The sequence below is a fragment of the Tympanuchus pallidicinctus genome, unplaced genomic scaffold (assembly GCF_026119805.1).
Source record: "Tympanuchus pallidicinctus isolate F22 unplaced genomic scaffold, pur_lepc_1.0 scaffold21, whole genome shotgun sequence".
Taxonomy (NCBI): Eukaryota; Metazoa; Chordata; class Aves; order Galliformes; family Phasianidae; genus Tympanuchus; species Tympanuchus pallidicinctus.
The window spans coordinates 1,461,016-1,477,343 of record NW_026294733.1 but is presented as its reverse complement, the minus strand read 5'-3'; the positions used below and the strand labels follow the sequence as shown (position 1 = coordinate 1,477,343).

General features: G+C 43.8%; 1 protein-coding gene across 1 annotated transcript in view; it reads right to left on the bottom strand.

The window, feature by feature from the left end:
- Positions 1-3,196: 3,196 nt before the first annotated feature.
- GALNT10 (polypeptide N-acetylgalactosaminyltransferase 10) overlaps positions 3,197-16,328 on the bottom strand; it is an 82,094-nt gene continuing 68,962 nt past the window's right edge. Inside the window, exons 8-12 of the mRNA XM_052684655.1 lie at positions 14,456-14,563; positions 12,370-12,591; positions 11,544-11,660; positions 9,575-9,727; positions 3,197-8,849 (exon numbers count right to left, since the gene is read on the bottom strand). Coding sequence (XP_052540615.1) covers positions 8,682-8,849; positions 9,575-9,727; positions 11,544-11,660; positions 12,370-12,591; positions 14,456-14,563 — 768 coding nt within the window. The 3' untranslated portion in view covers positions 3,197-8,681. The remainder of the gene's footprint in view (positions 8,850-9,574; positions 9,728-11,543; positions 11,661-12,369; positions 12,592-14,455; positions 14,564-16,328) is intronic.

Genomic DNA, 16,328 nt, shown 5'->3' with positions numbered 1-16,328 from the left:
CCCTCGGCCCCGAGCGCGGAGCCGACCGCCGCGGAGGGAGCCGCCGCCCCGCCGCCGCCTCTCAGCGAGCGGCCCTCGGGGGGACCCCGCCGCCCGCCGGGGCCCCCCACGCCTGCAGGGGTCCCCTCACGGGGGGGATCCCCCGAAGCGGCCCGGGAAGGACCGCCTGCCGCCTCTCGCTACCGGCGGTGCCCGCGGAGGCCGGGCCGCGCCGGGCTCAGAAACGCCGTCGCCCCCCGAGAAAGCCGGGACCCCGCTCGCACCGCTCTCACACACACACAAAACCGCCTCCCCGGCGGCGGAAGTCCCGCCCCCCCCGCCTGAAAGCACGGCATTGATTCGGTGGGCCAGGCCCGGGGGCGGGGCATAGCCCCGCCGCTCTGTGATCCTATTGGGGGATAGCGCAGTCCGTCTGCCGCTACAGCGAGGCTCCGCCCCTCTCCCGCTCTCGCACGGCAGCCGGAAGGCCGGGAAGAGGGGGGCGCGCGCCGTTGCCAGGGCACCGCGGTGCCCCCCCCCCCCCCCAGTGCCGCGGCCTCCCCTCAGCGCCGGGCCCGCGTCCCTCACGGCCGTGCATGGAGGAAGGCCTTGCGAAACCCGGCGGCTCCCCAAGTCGGCCCTTGCCCGGGCGCTGGGCTAATTAAACACCGCAAAAAAAAAAAAAAAAACACCAATAAAAAAAACCCACCTCCCACCAAAACAAACAAACAAACAAACAAACAAACCCACCACCACAACAAAAAGCACCAAAAAACACCAAGAAAAAGAAAATTTGGGGCTGAACGTGCATTGCTGCCCTAGTAAATAACTCTGACACTTTCTGGGCATCACCCGACACTGAGGTTCCTGAGGAGATTATTAAATACATATAATTTCTAAGTACACAACAGAGAGAGAGGGAAGAGTGAGCTTGGAAGCGTGTTCCTGAGGCAGGCTGACTGGAAACATGCACAAAGAAATGAATGTTGGTAAAGGTGTCACTTTGGAAGCGCCGTCACCTGCGGGCAGCAGGCAGCAAACACAGCAAACACTGCCAGTGGGCACGGGAAGCGGAAAGTCATCCCATCTTCCTGAGGAGGCTTCTTGTACAACCAGAGAAACAACGTGCTATAGGATAACGTATTTCTGCAAAGCCTGAACTCATACAGATGGAAAAACGCGCTTTAGTGCAGGATGAGCTGGGCTGAAATTGCCCGTGTGAAATACCTCAAAGGCCCACACAGCAACACTGACACTTGTGGCCTCTTCTTCTTCCAAGACAGCCCAAAAGTACTAAAACACACATGTTCCAGGCAGCCCTTGCATCACCAAGTGTGTCAGAATAAATCTCGAGGGCAGGGCTCAGTCTCACTACACTTCCTCCATAGTTCTCTCTTGTCTTGGTTTTTGTTGTCAATGAGTAATTTGTTTGTCCCTACAGCTACTGGAGAACCTCAGTGCACTCTCCTGGGGACAGCAGGCCCAGACCCATCCACTCCAAGGGGGAGGGGTGGAAACAGCTTCACCTTGCAGCCCAACAAGTGGACAAGGAAGAGGAAAGAAACTTAGAGGAGCAAAAAGCCCCCGCTGATAAAAGCTCCCATCCCGATTGCTTGGGAGCCTGCCTGAAGCAGTATGCTGGTACACCAAGGTAGATACCAAGGAAATGGGAAGCACAGAGGAGTGACAGTACATCTGTGGTCTTAGATTTCCTGATTGCACCCTACTTTTATCTTAGTGATACAAATAAAACTCAAATCAGGCAAGACTGCCTCAGCGTTTGAGAAACTCACAACACAGACTGCAGGGACAGAAGATGAGAGCAGCAAGCAATCGGATAAAAGAGAACTTAATGGTAACAGCCAGGGCTTCCTCCTGTCCCAGCAGCAAGGAGATGCTGCAGGTGCTCCTTGAATGCCTCCATGCAAAGTTGGCTGGAGAAAGAGGCACAGGTTGGTATTTACCATCCCACTGCATTTCATTTCTGTAAATGTCATGTAAAGCCTGATCAGCAGTGCAGATGAAACAAATTATTTTTTTTCAAGTTGCCTTGCAATATCTATTAATGGGGAAAAAAAAAAAAAAACAAGTTTCTCTTGTTGCTGTTTGCTATTTCAATGCTAGCTCCTGCCAGCTCAGGGTAATGCAGTGACACATCTTTTCAGTCTTCCATAAAAAAGAACGTGGAGGTCTTCATATAATTACAGTCTATTTCAGCTTATTTATCTTCATGGGAACCTGAAGATTTCACAGCCTGCTAGACCAGAACTAGCTTGCTGTAAAATAAACTGCTTCACAGAGCCATTCTTTATTAGGTATCTATCACTAACCTGATCTAATAATTCTTTGTGGGAACTGCAATGAAGTGAGAAACAATGTTTCATACACCCATCAGCACCGAGGCAGCTTTAGTGCCTTTGAAGCAGCGATAGCCTGCTCACCAGAGTCAGCCTCTAATGAAATTAAGGAAACCCGCACAGGCCCTTAAATCTTACCTGGAACAGCACTACCTTCTAAAGATAGGTCTGCAGTATAGCTGTCATCTGGAAGTTGCTGTTTTAATGGCATCATTCACGGTTCTTGAGGCAGAAATACTATTCCCCAAAGAGTACGTGCTGCAAAAGATGTCCTGAGATGGCCTTTTTTTCACCTCCAGCCAGAAATCAGAGTATTCCCATTCACTCTGTGTTGGAGGCCCATAGAATCACAGCACTAGTGGTGCTACAGATTCCCTCCCTCATCACCATTTCTGTGATGGCATATACTGAGTTGAAGGTGACACTGCTATGGTGCTTAAACTCCCACAGCTATAGGCATGCACTGCCCACTGAAATGCTTCCATGGCCAAGAATCACAGTGCAGTCTTCCCCTAGGAGTCTGCCTTGCAGTCGTCTGCTGTTCCCAAAGGAAGAGCCTTTCCATACCTTCACACTTGCATTTTCACACAATATTGCTGCCCCCCTTCGTTTTATTGCACTGTTTTTCAGTTTTACCCCATGGAGACATATAAAAATGAGCTTTGGGAAGGCACAAAAGAAATGGTGACATCTCTGCATGTTTCCCAGTGGGGCTGGAGGAGAGCACCGTGTCTTGTGTCAGGAATCCTATGGTATAGAAACACCAGACCAGGTAATGAAGCTATTTCTAAGAAGCAGAGAGAAAGAAAATCAATCACCAGAGCAAAGCAGTCAGGGACAGTCATTTCTGCATACACAGATTCAGAAAACACATTAAAAATTTATTTTAAATATATTATAAAAGGAAGTCCATTCAACTTTAAAAACACTAGGCATTCTATCAATGATTCCCAGTTTATGAAAGCTACTACATTAAAGTGCTACAAGTCCTTTACCACCCCCAGATATTAGGCTGTTGGTCCTAATATGCACAGAAATAAATATACACTAATTCAAGAGGCACCATCCAGTTTTACAGATAAAATGCATGCAGTACAAGGTATAGACAAACTTAGATCTTATCACCACGATTCTGAAGAATATCTTTTAAAACCAATTCTCTTCACCACCCTACAGACTAAAGCTATTTGTTGCTTTTATCACAAGGGTAAATCTTTCATCTTTTAGCTTGATCAGGTCGTCTTTATTTGTTTGTTTGTTTGAACTTCTCTTGTGGTTGAAGGTCTCATTTGCTTGCTCTCTAATTAGGATTAAAACTTTTTTTCCAAGAGTTGAACTAGTAGCTTTGAGACCGCAGGATCCAGTGTCGTTACATAAGACTGCTGGAATCCCTAAAGTCCTTTGGGTAATACAGAGGTATCAAGAAAGCTCAAATGCAGTGAGCATAATCAGCTAGCAGAAGCAGAGTTTAAAAAAAAAATAGCCATAGGGTTTTAATGAGGATTTCTGTAATATATCGTTGCCTAGTTTCATGCACAGATCTCCAAGTTCAAGTGTGACACTACAAAGGAGCTAGCTGAACACCTACTAAGGTAGAAAAATCAAGCACTTACAGCTAAATCTTACACCGTTAGGAAACTCCAGCACACAGACTCACCTTGCTTAGGTGACTCGAGCCTATTGCTTGATGCACTGAGAAATGGAGCAGGACCTCCTAGTGCTCCTGACTCCCAGCCTGGCTCCTCTCTTACTGTCTATAACCTTTGACAGGCCTTTCAAACCGATCTTCACAGATCCTGAAGTAACCTAAAGTTCTTCATCATTTTTGGCAATAGTTTGCTAACTATTTAAGAAGCTTGTCATGCTAACTAACTGTTAAAACAAATCTACCTTGCTGCTTCTCAGGCAAGGACCCCTTAGGCACTATCAGGCTCCTTTGTTGCAAGTGCTTAGAAACACAGTAGGTGAGTATGAACTTGAACCACAGCAGTTGGGAACAGACAGCACACTTGGATCCCCTGCTAGCAAAGCCAGACTGTTTCACACAATTTTAACAGCACTCTTTTGACTGAAAGAAAACATTACAGGCTGACTGCTAGAGGCTGTCATTTCTCTCCAGTCAAAACTATTCAAGTGCCTGTTCCTATCTTGAAAGAATTTAAAATAAAGGTTACTCCCTTTTCACACCCAGCAGTTATGCAATTGCCCAATACAACTTTTAAGAGATCTCCCTCATCTCCCCTCAGTGATGCAAGTCAGTAGAGCTACTGCAACGATCCTTATATCTTCTGCAATACTGGCTGCTTGTTTGACTTCAGTGCAGCAGGGAGGAGGAAAGTTTGCTGCCTGGAAATTTTCAGTAAAGGAAAGCGAAGTTCTGTGCACAGATGTTACAGTAAAACAAACCAGGAAGAAAGTTAAGGGGAGAAATTGCTTTCTTGCTACTTCTGTATTAGATTTGAACGTATCCTTTCAAAGCTTCTTAGCGATTGAAAGTGTCAACTTTCTGTAAGACACCGCTGCTACAAATCTGATCATTTTTATTTGTGATTTCCTATTTGGATACTCAGAACATGAAAGGCAGGACCTCACATGCCAGTGAAACTCATTAGCCTTCACCATGAACACCCAAAAGCTATCAAGAAAACCTCTGGTCTAGCTTTATTCATTAGTGATAATGTCCACCCTACCCACCCCCAAGTCATTAATGACATCAATTTAACAGAGGAAACCCAGGAGCTTCTGAATTACTGTCACCCACACAAATTTTGCACTTACACATTAAAAAGAATGCACACACACAAATTCTGCATGAGTCAAGCTTTCTCATACACCCTCATCCCCCCGGCCCCTTCCCCTCTCCTCTTGTCCAGCAAGGCACTAGGAAATGGTTCAAGTTTAAGCATTTGCTGTACATTTACATTTAAAAAGGCACATCTTTATTTTAAGGATGCTGTATTCCCCTTTCAGTAAGGCTCACTCTTTCTTCTACTACAACGTGAAAAAGTTATATGCTGAGGCATGAAAAAGGACACCTTGCATGCTTAAAGTCCTCAAACATTACTCTGTAGGCCTTGGAGATTAGCACCTGTATGAAACAACAAGAGCTTCAAGAGCAAATCAAAGTATAATTACACATCATCACACATCCAAGGATCTCACTCTTGTCTGGGATTCTGATATTTTAAAGCAGCAGAATTTACGCAACCATGGAGTGAGGATTTGATTGAATATTTTAAGGAGAAAAAATGAAAAACATTTGGCATTGGATAATGACTGGTATTTAATCTCCAGTCTCGGCTTGCATGCGGATATGAAGATTTGCTTGTGTATTCATGCTTCAGCAATTTTGCTTACAAATAACCAGAAGTAATCGGAATAATCAACCAGTTTGCCCAGCAAAGGCCCAATTAAAGATGTAGATGGTGAAATACAGCTTCTATTTCTCAATCAGTGGATGGTTGGCTATATTAAGTCTTCACATTAGTCAGCAAAGCCTCTAGGGTACTGAAACTTATAACTGATGTAAATAAATTAATAGCTCAAAGCCCAGTGAGCCAGTGAGAAACGTACAGAATTTGTGGGGCACTTACAAGTTCAGAACCCCAAATCTTTAGAAAACAAATGAGATCAACAATATTGAGAAGCACCCATAGGACCAGTCACCCTAAAGCTCCGGTTTCCACGTATTGTAATCGGTTACTGAAGACAAAATGCCTCAACATCCCCACGTCTTTTGATGCATACTGCTACTATCTGTCCTTTCTCACTCAATTAAGATCACTCTGTGGTAAAAGACCTGCTCATTACTGTAGTTCTTTCTGAAGCAAGCGTCCAGTAGGGCAAGCAGCTAGGACTCCAAAGCTCTCTTCACAAAGTGAGTCCAAGTACAAAGCAAGCCATGCATTTTAGAAACAGAAACAAACCCTCTTGTTAGAAAACAAAAACACACAAAGCTGCAAGCAGAACGCCCTACAGTCCACGTACATCACTTGCTGATTGTGTCGCAATTATTAAGAAAATGAAAATTGCACTGATCATGGACAAACAGCTTCTTGTTCCACAGGTATTAAAACATTCATAAAGACATTTATTCAGGCCGTCTAGTGATCCACAGTCAGCACTACTAGACTAACGAGAGCATTAATAACTTAAGGAAAGCAAGTCAGACACAAAGCACTGGAAAGCGGTGCTCTCTCCCACAGGGGAGAAAACATATTCCAGTGACAGACATATTGCAGATACTGAGAACATATGATGTCAACTCTGACTGACATTGGTCTCACTTCCATAGAATAGTGCTGCAGAACTGTCTCAAGGAAGTCTGGATCTTCTTTCCTTTCTTCACTCCCCAAATGTTAGACACAAATACATTTGGCAACCCCACACCCAGCTGCAGTGCAGTGCCCACTTTTCCCCTGCTCTGAGGCTGCCTGTACCAGGTGAATTAGTAGAGCAGGTCAGATACAGCCTCAGTTGTGATGACACAAAAGGTGGAAATGATTTTGAACCTCAGAGTTAGCATAACAGACGTTAGAGCTACAGAGGCAGCTAGTTCTGTCCTAGTCTGCTCCCAACTTACAGACACAGCTCTATATGACCTCAAATATATCTAAAACACAGGTAATGATCCCACAGTTGGCAACAGGAGAAAAGGCTTCTTCTGGAGCTCTGCAAAGGTGAGAGCCAACTCCCTCACTTAACAGAAGAGAAAGATATGCCAGAACAGAGCTTTCAAGGAGGTCACGTCCATTAACCATGTTTCTCAAGAGACCCAGAGTGCTGTACTGCACCTATCCTGAATACTTGCTGACTTTCACTCTCCCACAGCTGGTTGCAAGCTACTTCCCCCTTTAACATTACTAAATGCACAGCTGGACAAATTGTGGAACTGAACAATTATTGGAAAGGGCTGATTTTATTCCTTTAGGCAGCGTCTTCATTCCCATTTTTTTTTACCATGAAATGCAACTGCTGCCTTCAGAATAAGACAGCTGATTTATTGTTTTTGCAACAATTTTAAACCAGCACGTTTGTTGTGTTTTTGTTTTTTTTAAACACTCAGCTCAGACTTCATACTAATAGTTCTCCATTCATTCTTCAGTGTCAGCACTTTTTTCCAGCTTGAGGGGATGAGACAGTTCTGGTTGTGTCTGGTAGATTCTGTAGGCAGACTAGAAGGGTATTACCTTGCACTGCTAACTGACTACACAAGGAACAGGGTATCAGCTGGCCCCTTGATTCCACATCTCTACTAAGCAGCAGGTTTCCAGTCACTAGAAACTGTACAGTTCTGTGGATGCTGGGAAAGAAAGGGAGAGTGCATTCCCACAGGCCTAGAACACCACTGACCACAGGACTCATGATTAGAATAAAGTACAAATGGATAAAAACTAATGGCTAATCCCAGCCCTGACTTAATTATTCTGAATTAATCTGTCCACGCCAGTGAGTTAATCTCTAAAGGAAAAACAAAAGTTGCCTTCACATTTAACTCTAAGAAACCCTAGAGGTCTCCATGATAAAATGGTGCTGAACAGAAAGTGAGTTTAGTATCCAAAAATCTTAACTTGTAAGAACTGTGCTCACTTAAAAGCTCTGCTGATCTTTCACCTTGAGGATTCAACAGCGAGTGACAAACTGACTGCAAAACAAATGGACCAGAAACCCAGATTCCTCATCACCAATAACTGCAGCAATAACCCCAACACTCGGCTGCACTTCCTCTAGAGCTCTTTCCTTTATCAAAGCTATCATTTGGAAAGCAATAACAGTCAATCTGCTTGAAATATATTTTGGTTTCAGGAAAAAAAAAAATTCATTTCATTTCACATTTTGATGGCCTATTTCTTTTTTATGCCTGTGACACCAGAGAATTTAATTTTGTGTCCAAGATTTTACTTAGATGGAATTTGAAAGATAAAGCACATATTCGAGAATGCTTCAGCAGGTGGTATAGCAGCTACATAAAGTACTGTATTTGAGGGTCCTAGAGAATAAAATCAGTTACCACCAGACCCACAAGGGAAATAGAGCAGTTAAAAAATAAAAATAAAATAGTTTGAATCACATTCAGACTCCTCTGAAAACAGAGTTTTTGTTCTCATCTCAGCACAGAAATGACTGGCAAAGCCTTTAGAACTCCACCATTACCAGAAGAGAAGGATGCAGCATCTTCACAATAAAGACTGGCCCTGCTAGTTTACCTTCTCCTGAGATTCTCCCTTTTACCTTCATTAACTGTTAAAAAAAAAAAAAGGATTCTTAAAAAATTTTTGTAACCCTCCCCAGTAAAAACTATAATTGTAAAATATATATATAATATATATATATATTCTCAGTCTTTTAAAGATCAAGATTTCTGTTGAATTTTTCCAAGATGGTTGAGTTTGTATGTTCAAATATCCACTGCTGTGTTGGAGATGAAGGATTGCAGCTGTTCATAAAGATCTTTCGGTCACTCTCACTGCAGTCCATACAGCTGCTGCTTACTGGATGGTAGAGGGTCTTGTCCTGGAGAAGATACATTTTGTGAGGTTGCTAAGCAGAGAAGCACAGCTAATTTAAAACCAACCGAAACGAGACTTAAAAACCAAGGCAAGACACTTCATCACTTGAATGTATCCAAATAAGTTGTTCTGTGCTTTACTGTTTGGCAAGTATTACCTCAATTTCCACCCCATGCAATGGCATTGGGAGCCCAATCCTAATAATCACACTGGGAAGCTCAGAACCTATTTCTGAAGGCAGGTTCTGCAGACTCCAGGCTCACATCCTGTTCCAGTCACTCTGCAGCACTGTGCATATGGACTGCAAGGACTCAGATATGGCATTTAATCAAGAACTTACTTACCTGCCTGAAACAAAAGCACTGCTTAGGAGGAAGATGAATAAATCCTTATCTACTTTTGGCATGACCTTCTAGTGTTTAGAACAAACCAATAAGCACAGCACAACTCTTTGCAAACAGGTTTTGCAAGGGCATTACATTATCTCAATTCCAGCAGCAGACAGGACTGCAAGGACAACATCCTTCTGCTTAGCAAGCCCTGGAGAAGAACTGCTTCCCTTTTGTAACCAGTGAAAAAGGGCAGCAACCTCTTTCTAATCAAAGGTAATTAGTGGCACAACAACAACAGATGAAGAGTCAACCAAGACTTAGGTGGTGTCGTTTTAAGGAGAGTTAGGTGACTGTAGGCAATTTGACACCTTATACATGCACACACACACACACTCACTTTTCGGTATCTCCACAGCTGGTTCCCCTTCATCCCATGACAGTCATAGAGGGTCACAGGGCTGCTGTGGGAGATGGCATCAAAACAAAACTTCTTGGTGTGCTGAGGATCCCCAGGACGGATGTCTTCTCTCCAGCTAAATGTGAATACCTGCTAGGACAAACAGGACCCTCAGGATGGTACCAGACACAGTCCTTTCACCAGCAGAATGACATTCCCTTCTTTGTCCACAGGGTGAGGGTTGCTTCAAGAAAGGACAAAACTATCCTAGAGAAAAACTGCTTCCACCTTTGGGGACAGGGACTGCTAATGAGGGGAGTCTATAACAGCTACCACGTGGACTGCCACACAGCATGCTAAATGAGACTGTGCAGCTGCAAACTGCCATGCTAGTTAGCTTGGATACTAATGGCAGACTTGAATGTCTCTGCATTGCAGACATACATCAAGGATTAAGTGAGCAGCTGACCAATTACAGCACTTCACAGCTAGCAAAAACAGGGAAGAGCTACAGGAGCTCTCAGTTAAGGCCGGCAGTAAATATTCTAGTCTACATACACAATCTGCAGTCACCTTGAGAATAGTTTGCCCCATGCCTTATGACACAAGAAAACAGGAGATTTACAGCTCCCCACCCCACTCCATTGAACTGTCACAAGGGTTAACAGCAGGGCAATGCTTCCTGGTGCTCCATATTGACCTTGCAATGATCTGTCAGCCTCCCTAGACCTCTTTGTTGGGGTGAAGTAAAAGAAGGGAAACAGGAAAGAAAAAGGGTTTTATCTCTAGTAACTAGGCGTAACCTATTGGCCAATGACTGGCCAAATCATAGCTTTAATAGAAGCTGCTGGATGCCAGCATATCCTTTGTATGCGGTGCTGCAGGAATATGGGCCAGCACACAATCCCTCATGGCCCTCATTGGGAAGGGGCTGTTCTGGGGCTCCTTTTAGAGCCAGGTAGGGGAACAGTCTTTTCCACAGAGAGATCTCATGGAGCACTAAGATAAACCAGTAATGAGTGGAGTGCTACTATTTGATGCAGTGTGGCCAAAAAAAACTTCTGCACAAAGCAGCTTTGTTCCCATCTCCCTTTAGACCGCTCTTGTGGGAGAAATTACCATAATCATTGAGGTTCAAGGCTACACAAAAGTCCAAAACACATTCTCTTCCTAAACATAAGCCAACACTAATTGTTGAAGATCCTCCTGACACAACAGAGGCTTAGTTTTGGACTGTGTCTGAGTAAATTGGTTTCCAGTTTTCATGCGTCAAAATTGATAGGCAGCAGCCCTCTATCTCCCACTGAAGCCATTGCCCTGAAGAATTACATATGGCTCAGTAATAAAGGCATTGTTTTCTTGATCTTTTCTCAGCCCAGTTGCTACAGTTTAGACAAACTAATATTTCCCTCCCTTCTCTTACAATAAAGCTGTCGTTTCTGGCACTTTATATGTTGAGAGGGTGAATCTATAGCCTGGACAGTTTCATCTCTCTCCAGCAGTGGTTGGGTGTTTATAATGCATTTGCCTCCTGTCAGAAGGATGATAGTAAGTGGTTATTGAATGCTTCTGCAGGCTCATTAATATGCATGACGCTCCTCTATCACTTCTTTCAGCACAACCTTTGAAGTTAATATTCACTTTGTTACATATTACAGCTGCCTTGTTACTGGTTTCTTTTATTATTTTGGCACATTGTTTTCCTGTGCCGTCTTTTGTTCACCCTGAGAACTTCAAAGCAGAGGTAAAAGCTCTGCATGAAGGCTGCCAGACTGCAGACTCTGCCGCAAGCACGTCACATCCTGCTGCCAAGCCCATCAGAAGCAATGTGCACGTGAGCCTTGGGGTGCACAGCACTCTCCCTTCACCTGACAGTTCTACAGCAGCCTTGCATTGCATTTACCTGTTGTTGCAACTCCTGCTCCCCAGATTTACTTAGGAGCAAATAAGTGATCAGAGGGACTGTTACCTGCACGTTGTTCCATGCTGCCTCTCCTCTGTCCTTCACGCAGCTTTCCAGCCTCAGTGGGGATCCCAGAGATCCATGTTTAGTGTCCACACACAGCCCAGTTCCTACGTTGCGTATCTGAAATATTAAATTAGTGCTCAAATCCCCTCTTATCAAGTGACAGCCATCAGGAAAGAAGGCTTAAACTGCTTCAAATAACAGCAGCATTTGTATGAACACAGTTTTAAGATTTCTCACTTAAGTACATATCTGAGCTGGCAGGTAACAGCTAGAAGAAAGTACAAACCCCAGATGGGACCCATCAGGAGACAGCTGTAAAATAACCTGCAGGTCACAGTGAAAACCATCAGCTCTACAAATGCAGAGCCCACTGTGTTGTTACGTGTAACAATTCAGTACCTCACCACTGGGGTGACTCTTTCAAAAACAAAAATGTCTTTCCTGGTTTTCAGACGTGGAAATGAAGGTGCAGAGTAGCTCAGAACAGTTGTACAGCCCTTTGGAAATGTAAGATTCCTACTAGTGCTCAGCTGCCCCCTCCTTCCAGTTTACCCTACTGCCACGTTCTGCCTTTGTCTAGGAATGCAGCATGCAGACCAAACCAAGTCCCTTTTTTGTTTTGGTTGTATTTGCGCACTAATAGAAGCTGCTGCTTAACTGCTTTCATCGATTAAACCTACATAACAGTATGGGAATTCTGGCCTTTGAAACATATCAAGCAGGATCTTTAAATACTTGCTTAAATACTGGAGCACAGGGCTAAGGCAACTTCAACGTCCTAAATTGAGCGTGCTTGCCCACGGCAGGTTTCAGTGCACAAACTTGCCTCTCCCCAGGCAGCTGCAGGAGGCTCCACTGGCGGGTAAAACTTTGGCAAGTCCCACGCAACCTCACTCATGAACCACTTGAAGCTCTTGCAGTTGAGGTTGTTGCGGAGTTCCTTCTGAGCCGTGACGTCCCCTGCAGAAAGATGCCGGTACTCCGGTCTGCGCTGGTAGATGTACTCTGCATACTCGTCCATCCACACCTCAGCAACCCGCTTCAGATTCTGTGTGGGTAATTGCCATGCGTGAAAACGGAGGGGAGAAACACACGAGAACTCTCTGCACAAACTACTGACATTAGCATTCAGCACAGCTCTCCTGTTTTAGCTCAGAAAGGATTTTCATTCACATCCACTCTCTCTCTCCGGCTTTAGGACAAAGATTATTTTTATTATTCTCTAGTTCCAAGGGATTTTTAGAAAGATATTTTCAGCTGAGGTCAAAAAGAATCCTGGCACTTAGCCATTATATCCAGCGCCTTGTGGTTCAGAAAAACAACATTAATCAAAAGTTGTTTCGTTTTTTTTTCCAAAAAAGAAGCAAGTCAGAGAATGATGCTGGTAAATTCCACTGGCCATTCAAAGGTCCCTGACAAATTGTTCTTTCTTAAATATTCCCTGTTACATTTTATATTCACCTAAGAACCGGATTTGCATTACTCCCTGATAGAAAGCTTCATTTACAGTATCCTTTCTTACCACTCTTTTCTGGTTTCATGGCTTAAAAAACCATTTAAGAGAAACTCCAAGATAGAGTAGGAGTGCACCTCTTTCAGACGACCCTTAAGAACAGAAGCAAAGGGTTTATTTCCTGTCAGTGGCATGTTTCACACTGCTCTGCACAACAACCCCGCCAAAATAAAACCAACAGACACAAAAGAACATAACACAGACTTGAGCTGTTCGAATCAATCAACTGTTGGACCTTGGACTGAGCTCTGGCAACATGAGGCACCCTCCTGGTGCCACACAGCAGCCATGACTGCAGTGACCCCTCAGCATCGTCCAACTTACCTGAGGGCAGTCAGCCCTGCAGCGGTCAGATGCTGCCAAAAAAAAACAAGGATGCTAAGAATGAGCAGTGCTCCCTGCCCCAAGTTCAGCCTGCACAAGACAAAAACAGGCGTTCATCTCAAGGTGACCTTAATAAGTCATAAGACATAGCCTTCCCTGCACCTGCCCACCAGTGCCTTCCAGCACTGTGAGGGTATACAAGAGTCAAATGCTGAATCAAAAGAAATACAGCTCCTTCCTGAAGGGATGGCACAGACATGGCTCTGCTCCTCTGATAGGTCATTTCTGGGCTAAGCAATAAATCCAAATCTCTAACTGGGGTGATGCTACTAAACTGAGAAACACTGCAGCACTTTGCAAGCCCTAAGACTGCAGAGCTGCAGGGTACTTTTTTGTAGTTTGTAGCTTTGAAGCCTTCCTGCTCCTATGATTTTTTTCTCCCACCAGAGGGCAATGCAATTCCTTCTCAATTTGAGAAATTAATTGGACAAAACCAGTGCACAACAAGTAAAGGCTTTTTCCACTTTGGGCTACACTAGATTAAGAAATAAGATGTCACAGAACTTTGCATTGTGGAGAATTACAGTTTGCTCATTTAGTGGTTTGTGATGCTTGAAATGGAGAGGTCTTTTCAATCACCAAAACACAATCAGCACTCTGAAGCGTGCTGCTCTTTGAGAACACAACTAAAATGACTGAAGTATTATACAAATAAAGATGTTATCTTGTTTTTTAAATTGGTGATTCCATACCATGTGCTTGACTCTCTCACCATGTAGCAGTGGATGGTATTTTAAGTATAGCAGCACATGAGTCTGCAGTTCCCCTAGACTCTCATCTTTTTTTTGTTAGGTGTCTGCTTCTGCAAAAACTGCCCAGTTTGACCCCTGTAAATGTACAGTTTCAGTATAAGAAGCCTAAATTTGCCTCTCCAAGTGTGGCGTGGTCACGCTGTGGTCAGATATCCTTCATAGCTTAAAAGGTAAAGAAAATGGAAGAACTTTGCTTTACAAAACCTCCCCACAAGCAGGTGTCTGATCATGTGCAGGATGGGGAGAACATCACTGCCACTTACTCTTGCCAGGCTGACTCCTGTGGGGACCTTGTAAGGAACGTATTTCCTGTATATATGACCAACTCGAGAGCAAGGGATGTCCTCCATACGACCCCCACACATCCATACCTGTGAAACAGCAGAGATACAGATTCAGTTTTGGTTATGTGGAGGGGAAAAAAAAAGGCTTCAAGTTACGAAGAAGCTTGATGCAGAACTTTATTTTTACCTTACAGTACATTCTTTGGAACACCCTCCCTCTTTGCTTTAGTCTCATATCTTTTAACTACCTGCTTAGAGCCATGCAAGCCTTGATTTAGTGCAAGTTTTATCAAGCCCAATGGCTGATAAACAGTTTAATTTTGCATTCCTTTGAGAGAAGAACAGAAAGAAAAGTCCAAGCACACAGCACACTTTAAATTGCCACAGCAGTTTAAATGGACTGCCATATACGATCCTTGGGTAGGCTGCAGTGCCATCTCTACAGTACTAGTCCTGTCATATACAAAATGCTCCAGGGAATACACGGGTCTGCTTAGGTGTCAGAGGGCAGAAAAAAACCTGCTACTTTACCCTGTGGTTACCACTGCAAAGTCTGGGATATCACTTACATAGTTTTACTGCTGACAGGCAATCATTGGTTTTGCAGCCATACAATTAAGCAGAAATCTCTTCCCGATGAAAACATAATTAGCCTTAAAAACATTCTCAGAAAGCTGATGAAACACACTGCTGGTTAAAGATGATTACACTGATGCTTGACTTGTGGCTACATTATGCCCAAAAGTTTCCTTCCCCATCTGGGAAGATCTCACTACGTGCCAACAGTCTGCAACAACTTTCTATTATTCCTCACTTATAGCATGGAGTCATTTTGCCCAAGCAACCAAAACCAAAGGTGTTTTCTGCAACACCTAATCTACTTTGTTAGGTTTAGGAAATATATTCCTACCTGCTTCCCAGAGATACCTGATCAACAGTGAAAAGCATCCTTTACTCTGCAAGACAAATGATGTTCTGAATTCCTGAAGCATGACATTGCCATGCCCTTCGCTTTGTCCCTAGACCTTACATTAATACCCCCAGGGCAGCAGTATTAAAGGCAGCCTGCTGGTGCTGCCAGCTGATGCAGAGCTCTTGATCTCTCCATTCACTGTGGCTAATTTGAGCCACTGCAGTTCACTGTACAACGAGCTTAGTCAACAGCTTCACATATAGCAGGCAATTCCATTAATATTCTATGGTGACGATATTAAATACTTAGCTTGGAAAAGAAATATTTGGCCAAGGCTGCTGCATAATTATTAACTCTGACACTAAAGTCCTCTGGTGTTTCAGCTTTGTCTACTGGCCCTAATAATTACAGTCATTTGCTGACTGTGTATAACTTAATGGGGGTTGGTTGCTCTCCATTAGTGGAATATTTTTCACAGGCAACTTCTAAAGTTCAAGGTACTTAATTACATGTCATTACAGTGAAAGAGAGACAAGAAGTTGACAAACACTCCTTTTACAGAATTTCATCCCTTTTGTCCCTGCTGTGTCTTGAGAGTCTGGTTAAGAAGAGATGAAGATGAAAAAGAAACTTCTTCCAGCTTCTGTGAAGTTTATAGTGGAATCAGAAATGCTTCCTGTCCCATAGCTGCTGTGCTTTTTACTACAAAGGGCCACGATATGATTTCTTCTGCTAGGAAATTAACAGACTGAGAAAACAAGAATTTGGAGATGTTTTGTGCTTCTATGACAAAAATTTGTACAAACCTGCAAGAACTGCAACATAGGTGTCCAGAACTGGGAGCTATTAAATCTGCAGGAACAGCTGAAAAAGCCTAGAACTTAGCTGCATAAGCAGAAACATTCCCCAACAACCTGTATTTTTATACACTGCAGCCAG